This window comes from Trichoplusia ni, chromosome 7 (genome assembly GCF_003590095.1).
Source record: "Trichoplusia ni isolate ovarian cell line Hi5 chromosome 7, tn1, whole genome shotgun sequence".
Lineage (NCBI taxonomy): Eukaryota > Metazoa > Arthropoda > Insecta > Lepidoptera > Noctuidae > Trichoplusia > Trichoplusia ni.
Window position 1 is genome coordinate 14,989,576 of NC_039484.1, and position 11,860 is coordinate 15,001,435.

An 11,860-nucleotide genomic window follows, 5' to 3' on the forward strand; every position below is an offset into this window, starting at 1 on the left:
GAGTTATTGAGGAGGCCTCTTACGATAATGAAGTGCTGAAAAAAAAATAGAATAGAAGGAAAAAATAACATAGGTGTACTAATTACATTTCGTATCACGTGACAATTTTCGCAGCATTGTTTTTTCAGGCGACATGATATGAAATTCAAATGTTGGTCATTAGAATTTTGACTAGTACGACATAATAATATCGAGAGATGGCTTTTGTTTTGTCCTTTTGTCGTGTAATGAGAAAATGATGTTTATAGTTATAATGTGGCGTAAACTGTCCGTAGAAAAAGTTAACCTTATTTGTAAAAAAATCTGTGAAGCGTGTAGAACTTATTTGACTTTGTATTTTGTTAGTTATTGTCTGTTTAATAAATTTAGATTATTTAGAACATATTACAGCATAATCTCTCATTCCAGACATTCCATTCAAAACCAAAGAAAAACATTTCATCCGACGGCCTAAATCAGAATGACCCCTTTCAGTAACGATCATTTTGTGTTATGTAAATTTAAATTTATATTAAAATTGCTATGCGGCTATGATGGAACTAAGAAAATAATTTCGTTTTTTTCATTAAGGTGCGAATAAATATTTCGGAATTCGCGTAATGGATGCTGCTTAGTCGGCGCGTCAAAAAGCCTTTTGTTATCTCCGCGTTATTTTTCAGGGGTTTGGATTCAGCGGACAAAGCGAGGCACATATTTCACAAGACCGTAATCTCGTTCCTAGTTCACAGGACTCGAGGTTTTTTACACTTACACACTGTTAATGGGTGGATTAACAATATTTTTACCTGTTACGACCTTAACATAGTTTTATCGTCTATAAATTACGGACGGTAATTAAGGGCACATTCCAAGGCTTGGATCGCTCAACATGCCCTCTCCCTTTAAACGGAAACCATTTATTATAGCCGAGAAACTAAGCTCTCAGTAAACTTGCTTGATCCAGGAAAATTACATAAAATTGCTTCATTTGAACTTCATAATCAGAAGGATTAATTTATAACGACTCTATCAATTGTTTTCATTCTGAACTTTATGCTCTTAAAGTCACTATTTACTTTCATACGTCTATTAGTATTGGAACAATATTAATTTGTAATTAAGTAGGTACTTATACATAGGTAGGAAGATTATTACATATTTTTCCTCATATTTATACTTATTATAAGTGTAATTAGAAAATTCGATTTATGAGAACTGATTACATTTGTTAAAAATTCTTTATGCTTAGCTTGTTCAAATAACGTCAACGTGTTATACATATTATTATACTCATTAAATTGTATACTTAACCTGTTTCTTCCAGTGTCATTATACAAGCGGGTTCCAGCCATATACTTAGCCATTAGTGTGTTAGCTACTATACGTAACCACTTTAATTATACAACTAGTTTGCCAAGCGTGCACAGAACAAATAACTTAAAATTTTTGTTTTTACCAATAGGTAACTAAATAAGTTCAAACTTTTACTCTAAGTAATTTTCCACATGCCAATGTGTTTTTGTAAGCTCGTTTCGTATTCCATGAATTGTGTAAACGTTCTTTAATTTTATTCTTTTGTTACAGAAATACAAGATGTCAATTGCTCCTGCTGATATGGTCGACCAGCGCAGTCATGATTGGCTGCAACGGTGTGGAGATGACGTGTCCCGAGGAGTGCAGCTGCCGCACCACGTTCGACCCCGAGGACGGCGCGGCCGTGCGCGTGGCGTGCACGCGGGGCGGCATGCGCGTCATACCTGTCGACTTCATCGACCGAAATGCTCATGTAATAATCATATCCGCCCCCGACGAACGACAAAATTCACTAACGATCGGACCCATATTCACACAACCCGCACCATTCGTTAATCTACGGGAACTACACATTGTTAACTCCAACGTGCCTTCTATAGGTCAATACTCGTTTTGGGGACTACAAAATTTAATGTTAATTAACCTAACCTACAACAATCTCACCAGCATCGGGGCAGATAACTTCAGAGGTCTTATAAATCTGACTGACTTGCATCTCGACCACAATAATATAGAACAGATGCCAAGCGAAACCTTCAGACATTTAACTTCTCTGAGGACCTTGAGTCTGTCTAATAATCAAATAACTACGTTGGTACCGAGACTATTTAGAATGCTGGCTAAATTATTCTACTTGGATCTCAGCGATAATCCACTCACTGAACTGAATCCAGAAGTTTTCAAGGATATACAGCATTTGAGAATTTTTAAATGTAGAAGATGTCTTCTGCGACGCGTCAATACCCAAATTTATCATTTGGTGGCCAATTTAGAAGAGCTGGATTTGGGCGAGAATCAGTTTAAATATCTAACATCTGATGAATTTATAAGCCTAAAAAAGCTTAAAAAGTTGAAACTGGACGGCAACCAACTGTCGGTGATCGTGGACAACATGTTCGGGCGGAACCGCGAGCTGCGCGTGCTGTCCCTGGCACGCAACCGGCTCGCCCTGCTGGCGCCCGCCGCGCTCGCCAACCTCACCAACCTGGCGCACTTGGATATAAGTCACAACAAAATTGATAGATTTCATCTACAAACTTTTGCTCCAGTCGTCGATTCTTTGAAAACTATTAATTTCAGTGGAAACAATTTAGTCCTGAATGAAATTGCGATAGTACTCCAGATACTACCAGAAATCCATGGCGTTGGTTTGGCAAACTTGTCACTTACTGATATACCACTCAATTTCTTCACGTACAACGAACACCTCGTAGCTTTAGATATTTCTTGGAATAAGTTTACAAACTTTCCATACAAACTACTAACGAAGACAAAGTTTTTACAGAGATTCGATATATCGCATAACAAGTTACAAACGTTGAGTGAACTAGATTTGCAAAGACTCGAAGCGATTGCTCAAGTGAATTTGATAAAGAACACGTGGCGATGCGATCAGTGCTCAGCAGGGACTATGCTAGTGTATATGACTACGACAGTGCTGAATGCAACTCTACGCCACCTCAAGTGTTACTCGCCAATGCGTTTGCGTGGAGTGAATTTCTCTGAAATGACTTTCGATCGGCTCGATCCATGTCCAACTACGCACGAGGCTCAAATGAGTGTCATTGCTGGGTTGATGCTCGTGTGCGTGGCGGTGTTGGCGGCCGTGGCAGCTGCGCTATGCTGCACTCGGCGTCGCGCCGCGCACTACTACACCAACGAGGAGAAGCGTCGCGAGCACGAGCACGAGCACCCGGACGAGCTGCTGGGGCACACGGAGCTGGGCAGCGTGGCCACCATCCACGCGCCCTACCACCTGGTCTCGAAGGGCAGCTAACGCCGAGCTCGCTCGCCGCCGGCGCCTCTGCGCCACGCGCCCATCTGCGCGCCGCTAGACCTGCCGCTGCCGCTGGCGACGGTCTCCGCCTACGGCTGCGACAACCAGTCCCATCGCTACTTCCCGCCGACCCCCGCGCCTCCACCTCCTCCGATGTTTTGCAACGACGATATCTGATACGAGTATGAGTATGAAGACGACCTTGTGTAAAGCCAAAGAGACTATCTGTGAAGTGTATATACTATGAAATAAGCTTTTAAAAACGTATTTAACGAGATAAGTTTGACTGTAAAATAACCAAATGATATTTTTGTACGACCTAAATTTTTGTAGGTTTACCAGAATTGCCTGGCACAGGCCTATTGACATAGTTAGAAACCAAAGGTAATGTTAATATTTCATAGTTAAGAATATTATGTACATTAGTTAAGATCCGATTGGTCTTAACTTCTTGAAAGTCTAACAACCAACTATTTTGTACATAGATTTATAAATAAGCTATCTTCTTGGTGGTTGCAGCCGAATTACTATTTCAACAAAAAAAAAACATCTCAAACTAGAACTAACGTTTCCAATTGTAATATTACTAACTGACGGTGAATAAGATGAGAGTGAATTAGACACGACAGAATAATACAAATGAGAATAAAAACAGCTCAAAATTAGACATAAAAATATTCGTAGAGTCACAGATACTTGCACACATGATAATTATTCTTTTGCCAAATTTGGCACATTACAGATCTAGACTTTAATAATGCTCTAGAATTTATGACTCTCAAAATTGCACTTCCAGTATATTCTTAATTTTATCGTTAAATAACTTAGTATTAAACTAAGTGTTGATGTCAGAATCCTAAATTGAATTACCAAAAGTGTGATACAAATACTTAAAGAACTTCTGCCTTAACTAAATCATTACCTACTACTAAAATGCAAGCAAAACAAAACAGAACTCTCTCATTTGTCCAAAGGTTAACTTTCCCTGTATCCCTGATAAAGCAATTCGGCTGTGACGCAATTGTTTCTTTGGCCGATAAAGAAATGTTACATACAGATGAAACATCATCAAGGACAGAAGACGCCATTGCAACTTTATTGTATACATCAAAAATACAATTGAAACTCGGTAGGTCCCACCCACCTATAAACTTTAGATCTAAACGTTTAGATAATAAAATTATCATAATACTTATAAATAAAATTGAAAATAAGTTGTGCGTACAGCATTGCTCATTTGGATAGTACGTAAAGAAAGAATCTATGTGATGTTAAATTAAAAGTAAAAATTTATATGTATAAACAGGAAACTAAAATATTTAAAAATTTAAAGATATAAATATATGTATTTGGCAAGTCTTAAAACATATTGTCATAAAGTTAAAACTTTTAAGCCAACACCTAGTTAGATCACACAATTAAAATAAGTTGTAATATAAAATAAAGGATGTAATTTAAATTAAAATATTTATAAGTAAAATACGTTAAAGTGAAAAGTTTATTAGTTTGCCAAAGTTCTAATCTGTGACCAATTATGACATAAACATCTGTGCAACTAAAAAATCGGATATAAACTATTTCGAAGCCACCTAGTTTTCACTGTAACATATACCTGTAACTATGATGTAAAATATGTAGGTTAGCAAACATGACATGACTGTGTGAATATAACTCTCGGCGCACCAACCCCGTCAGCGAGTCGTGTTCTCACACTATAAAACAACGTCTCATGAGTCACGTAAATATAATATTCAATATGTACGCATTCCTTTCCTTTAACTGTAAATTATATATTAATCGAAATTATTACAATCTCTTATTATTACCGTCAAATATTATTTAATCTAGCACTAATTGAAATTTGCGTAACTACACAAACTAATCATCGTTTTTCGAGTCAGCTAAATTAAACTAGCTAAGACAACCCTGCCACCGTTTTTAAACTACTAGGATCATATTAACAAAATTATATCTAAAAAACTCTGACAATAATTCGGACTCATTTAACTTACCTACTTCCAAGCTGACCTGGGAGTGACAGAAAAACATAGAAGGGGTTAGCTGCTTCTCATCCTGCGCAAGTCGTAAAAGTCGACTGAAGGAACCGGGTTATTGTACTAGCAAACTCTGAGAGAAGATCTAATGGCAACCTGTCATCCGCTAGTGCATGTACCAACTTATAACCCAAAATACCAACTTTCCTGCCAATAGAACCTACCAAAACCAACCAGTAGTAACACCTAAAATTAATGTTAAGGATAAAATAGTAGGGTACCTAATATTTAGATAGAGGGAGGCCACTGTAGAATTTCGCATGTCTTTTATTTGAAATTTCATATCGAGCGTAAACATACTAGATATGTTTTATGAACTCGTGTTGGGAAGGGTTATCGGGCCAGTTAATATCGGAAAAGTGTATCACTTAAAAGCGGCTGTGGATAATTGCTTAGTGCACAAACCGTGCCACCCACAGCTTGGTCGGAACGATTCCCTGGATTATGAGCTCAAGAATTAAACGTATTCTGCATTGTATGGTATTCATACTTACAACTTTGTATTCGTTCCTGTTTGGACTTAAACTACGAACGTGACTGGCGAAGAACAGACAAAGCTGTGCTATTCACTACTACACTATTTCAATAACTGTTTAAAATCTTGACTGTCGCTAATTATGTGCTAGATTTGTAATAATTGACGCTTATAAAATCTTGTTTATTTTGCATATTAATCCCCTTCCAAAAACTTTATTACATTCGATTTTATGGTTAGTGAGGTATTATTTTCTTTGATTAGTTTAGCATAACTTGAATGTACATAGTGCATGTAATCAATAGTTTTAATTGAACATAATTATTTGCACTGCGACATTCTTATGATATTTCCCTTGGCTCGGTCCAGCGGAGAATAAGTAATATAAGTTAGGATAAACTTAGAGTAAGTTATAATTAGTTAGAATAAGAAGGTGGGTTCATCGAATAAGGGCTAATTATTTGCACGATTAAAGTTTCTACACCATGATGTAATGGTTGACACATGAAAACAAAACTGTTATAAGAAACTCAAAAGAACTTTGAATTGACATTCTAACTAAATACTTTTTCACCATTAAATTAATAACAGTCGTTATATCTATGAATCACCACAATCACAAAAGCAATTTCACAGACTGCAATCAGAGGCTTTACACCTGCCCTTTATAGAAATGAAAACACGCGGGTTATTTCATAGCACCTTATGATAATTTTGATCCATATTCGTTGAACTCATCAATCGTAGTCTCTATATATAGGTGTAAATAAGTAGTTTCGCTCTCTACTTTAAGTAGATCAAACTTCTTAAAGTGTGAATGAATGCGAGGATCATTAGTATATACCATACGATCTCTTTCGGTCCCTTCGATTGGCACATACATGCAATAATGCAATTAACGAAAGTAACATCTAACAAAATTATTTGACCGAAGTCCCTTTTGTACTGGAAAATGTATTTACCAAAGTATAGAGCATAGAAATATCAATAGTATGTGTGACTAGCATTAATTGCGTGTTACAAGTAATAGAAGTTTCTCGGAGCAATAATTATTTTTAATTATCTAATACTAAGTTGATCTTAAACGATTATAATCACAACACCCAGCGAAAGCGATGATGAAAACTCAATAATAATTATTACTTCGGTAAATTATTATATCAAATAAGGAAATTTTGTGCCATCGTACCGGTAGACCTTGTTAGCCGATACGATAGCACAATCTTAGCAGCAGATAAGTCAACAAAACAAAAAATTCACAAAAAAAGATTAGTTCATAAGTTTCAGTTTTATAAAACGATGTATTATATAAGTTAAGGTTTTTCGTTTGTTCTGGGCAGCGTGCACCAAAGCCGCTGCCTTCGTAAGGATAAAACACCAATTTTAAAGATACGTGTAGATAAGCAATTAATCATAACAAACAAATACATAATATATTTTTCAAAAATAAGAGGATTATTATATTAATTGTACATAATATAAGTTGTATCAGAGGAGTTATTTTGAAAAAGATTGGTTAGACGAGCTGTATGTTTGGTTCCTTACGGGTGAGTCATCATGAGGGTGTCTTTGTTTGTCTGGGGGACCCTTATTATGAGTCGCCAGTGTCGTATCAGTTTGTATGTTGAACTCGGAAGGGACGTCGACTTTACACCCAAGAACAAAGCCACAAAGAGTGTCACTTTATCGTTCGCTATTATTTCGACAACATGGATGGATGGATGGATGGATGAGTTGATTAAGGAACATGGTTTGATTATGAATCGTGTATAGACAGTACAGAAATACTCTACGCTCGATCAAATATTCCTTGTGTAAGTGTTTAGAGATTAAGATGTATTTATTACATAATCGATGTTATATATACTCGTAGTTTTCAGATATGTGTCTATAGTAAAGAACAGGTAGGAAAAAATCGTTTCTAAATTCACTTAAATTAGTCACAAATAAAAAAAACAATTCGGAACTATTTTCAAATGTTATATGTTAGATAACAAGGAATAGTTGATCGACATAAATCTACTTATCTATAATATAGTCGTAAACTACTTATACTTGTATTTATAAGGTTCATAAGTACAGTTTTTGCAGGTATTTCAGTAGTTTGCCTAGAATGTCCTATATGTGAAAGAACCGTAACAGCCATTGCCGAGCTCTATCAATCATCGTTTGACAGCCTTGCAGCGATCTATCGCGACTGAAATTAAGTGCTTCGTAAAATAATAATGAGAACCAGTTTGGTTAGTAGACTTGGCCGTGTGACGTCAGGCGGGTCAATTCCAAATTCATTAACAATTTTACAATATCATAAATGATTCCAAATATCAAAATCAGTCCTCTTCAGACCAAATTGAATCTGGTAGCTAATAGTTAGAAATTAAAAACAGTAGGTACGTGACCATGAGTAATCGACTTCAAAAGTAAATTAAACTTAATACAGTAAAGTCTGTCTCACAACGTCAAGCGGCAATACATTTTAAATTCACAGATACTATATACAATTGTATGCAGGACTAAGAAAGGATTTTTGGTTATTCAAGTTAGAAGGGGACGAAACCACTAACCAGGCGGACGAAGTCGCGAGCGGAAGGTAGTAATAATGTATCTGACAAAGGTTTGGAAGCAGTAAAGTTTGCGCGTCGTGTAAAATAGGGTAGACGTTGTTAAATTTCGGATACGGTTTTATGAATATTTTGACAAACCTTTCGGTCACCGTTTCGGATATTATTATGGAATCACTTTCAAATGTTTCATGATATTAGATAAGAATACAAATGTTTTGCTAATTTTTGTATCGCTAAAGGTTATCTATGTTTTCGGATATGCAATGATTTCATATGCAATTTCAGGACATGCCCAGTGTAAAGCAAAATCTGTAACTTATGACGGAATATTCGTAATCATAAGGTTTAGTATTAGGAACCACACCATATACCAGAATGGTGTATTCTAGCTGTAAGTCATATTTATTGTAGCATTTAATTGACAGAACGTTTGAAACGAAATTTATATTGAGATGGCTGTATATATAAGAATGATTTGACTGAAAGTGAATTGTTTATGAATTATAAATTATATGTCTATGTTTATGAATGTAATACATACATATTTGATGTTTATTATAAATGTGTTCGTAGAATTCAAAAGCTTGATAGATTGTTTGTCTGGTAATCAAAAATATTAATCGTTTAACAATATTAAAATTTCACAATGAGTTCACTATCGTAATCAAATAGGTATCTTGTGATAAATTTACATATCTGTTCGGCTATTGAAATCTCGAAATCTTGATATCGATCAAAGATACGTATAGAGCTGATTTCTTACTATAACTAGTATTTGATCCGAATTTATTCAACTTACTCGTATAATATTAATTAATGTCTTAGTATGTAGGAAAATAATATTAAGATACATAAATACTCGTACATTCATATATAACAATAGATTATAAACAATAAGGTCGAATGACATGTCACGGTGTTTGCATTTCCTTCACTGAAGTTGGCTACGCAGCTACGGCGTAGCCATGAAAAATGATTGCTTTGAAATCTAACGAGCTACGAACTCGACTCAAGAACATCACTGGCTTGTAAAAACCGGTCGCAGTGACGTGTTAATTAACCTTCCATTTTAAATTATGCTTATATACAATTTGATGTTCAATTATAATTATGTAACCATGTGTGTAATAGAAGAATAATTCGTAGAAGATTAATCATAAATATTGTCTTACACTTCAGTACTGTCGTCTGCTAATCTTCCATCTTACAGTGTATTTAATTTTATTTTAATTAAGTTTTCTTTTAGGTTCTAGCCTCTAAAATTATTTAATTGGTAGTTTTAATTTATGTTACTAATTAACGATCTTTGGCGTAAAATATAACACCTGCAAACGTGAAACCATCAGTTGCTTGTAAAATGAAACTTGTAATGACAATATAGATAGGTGACGACATGATACAAAGCGTTTACGTGGGTATGAACACACATTAAGGAGTGCCGACTATGTAAATGCTAGTTGCACACAGTTGTGCTCAGATTCGGGAGCGACATAATTCATCGATGGGGCGTAACTCGCTCTGATCTATCCGCTGTCGGTTTTTGCGGTGCGACCGTGCCGCGCAGCGCCGCGCACGCCGAACGCATTCCATTGCGCCCGCGCTAAAAGCTAGAGCTATGTCAACGACACTCAACAATTTATCGCGGCTATGACCACATCTTCATCTAACAATTATAAGGTTGTCACGTAATTTAAAGCATTTAACCTTTTTAATTAATTTCTACCAACTTTGGACAGCTCTAAACGTTTATCAGACCAACCGTAACCAATCACAAGTGGAGCAGAAAAAATAATTAGAGGCAGAAAGCAAAGTTTTGTTTGTTTGTGAAAAAGTTCGCAAAAAGCTCTATTTGATTAAAATAAATCGCACTCTTTCCCGATTGTTTTAAGTTATCTATAACATAAAAAGTAGTTAGAAGTAATGAAGGTGACTGGAAACTATAATAACAAGTACATAAATAACCCGTTTATTTGGGCTCGTAACGACAAAACTCTAATAAGAATGTTCAAAATATGTCCCTTCCAGGTATCGCAAGGTCCTTTTGCAACAGCTTATGTGAGTGAAAGTTATTAGATTATCGTGAAGACCCGAGGCCAACGCACAACTTGCAAAACAAAGATTAAGGTCAAAGCCGCCTGTCATACAAGTCACATTTTTCGTTACAACCAATATTAGCTACATTAAAAATAAATTAGAAAACAGTTCGATTTTTATAAAAGTAATATTGCTTTAACTAAACCAAGTCGCGTCTATTTTAAACGCTTCAGATTGAGAGAATATAGAATTTACTTTTATTTTATAAGAGTTCGGTTCATTGAAAACCGAATTTTTCGTACATGGCTAGATTGGAGCAAACGAAACGAACCGCTATTTTGATTCCATCACGTAGCGATTTGAAATCATAACCCCTTTTCACGCGGCTCGCGTGCCAGCTATCCAACGAACAATATTTTGAAAAACTTGTCGATCCATGAAAAGTGACGAGCCGGCCCATGTAGGGAATAGGTAACAATAACAACTTTGTAACGAAGGGAAAAAAACCTATTTTTAATAGGCTTGTACGGGAAAAGAAATTTAATAACTCTCAATTTAGTCAAAAAGTCGTTTACTTTAAATTTAAGTAAGAAAAAGAACAATTCAGTATCGGTACGATCAAGCGACTTTGATTCGGCAAAAATAAAATTAAACATTTTCGGCTACCAAGCGATTGGTCAGCCAGTCTAGGGTTATATTTATGAGTCGAGTAGTGTTATTGGAATTGGAGTGAAGAAACTGGGGCTTAGCTCAGTCAAGGAATAGTGCCGGGAAAAAGGCAATAATGCATGCCCCCTTTTAGATGGGAAAGTATGAATAACGTACAGTAAAGATTTAGATGGATAAGGGTCTTTGAGACGATTCGTGCACGAGGTGGCTCAAGTCTCCGATAGCCGACAACTATAGGATTACCCGGTTGTCGCGTATCTGAATTGTGCCGCTTATTGTACGAATGGCTAAGTTCGGTAGTGTTTGGAGATGATGTTTTTAAATTTTAATTGAGACATTGTGCGATGGAAGATCAGTAAGACATTTTTCTGTAGCCGTACCAGGAAGGATTTCACTGTCATTGCTGTTTAATAAATGTTTACCCCTAATCAACAAAACATAGAAAAATACAAAAAAAGACCCGGTAGGTGTAAAGACTTGGTGTCCGTCCCTAGACGGCAGTAGAAATAAAATATCTTTAGCTTGTAAAACATATAATCTAGGAATGAATAATAAGACTACATTTTATTAATGTCTGGATGATGTACTCAGTAATTAATGTTTGGAGAATGTTTTCGATGTATTACATGTTTGATGTCCGATATACCAAAGTAACAACATTGTCTTGTACCACAGTAATTATGTTTATGCCCTAGTATACCTTCCGCGCACTGAACTATATGTAACGCTGTATGTTCTGTCCTATTTAATGAACTAATAAAGAAATTCCTTCGTA

General features: G+C 35.8%; 1 protein-coding gene across 1 annotated transcript in view; it reads left to right on the forward strand.

Moving 5' to 3' along the window:
* The window catches only part of LOC113495819 (leucine-rich repeat-containing protein 15-like), a 37,285-nt gene extending 25,425 nt beyond the window's left edge, over window positions 1–11,860 (forward strand). Inside the window, exon 2 of the mRNA XM_026874783.1 lies at window positions 1,564–11,860. Coding sequence (XP_026730584.1) covers window positions 1,564–3,289 — 1,726 coding nt within the window. The 3' untranslated portion in view covers window positions 3,290–11,860. The remainder of the gene's footprint in view (window positions 1–1,563) is intronic.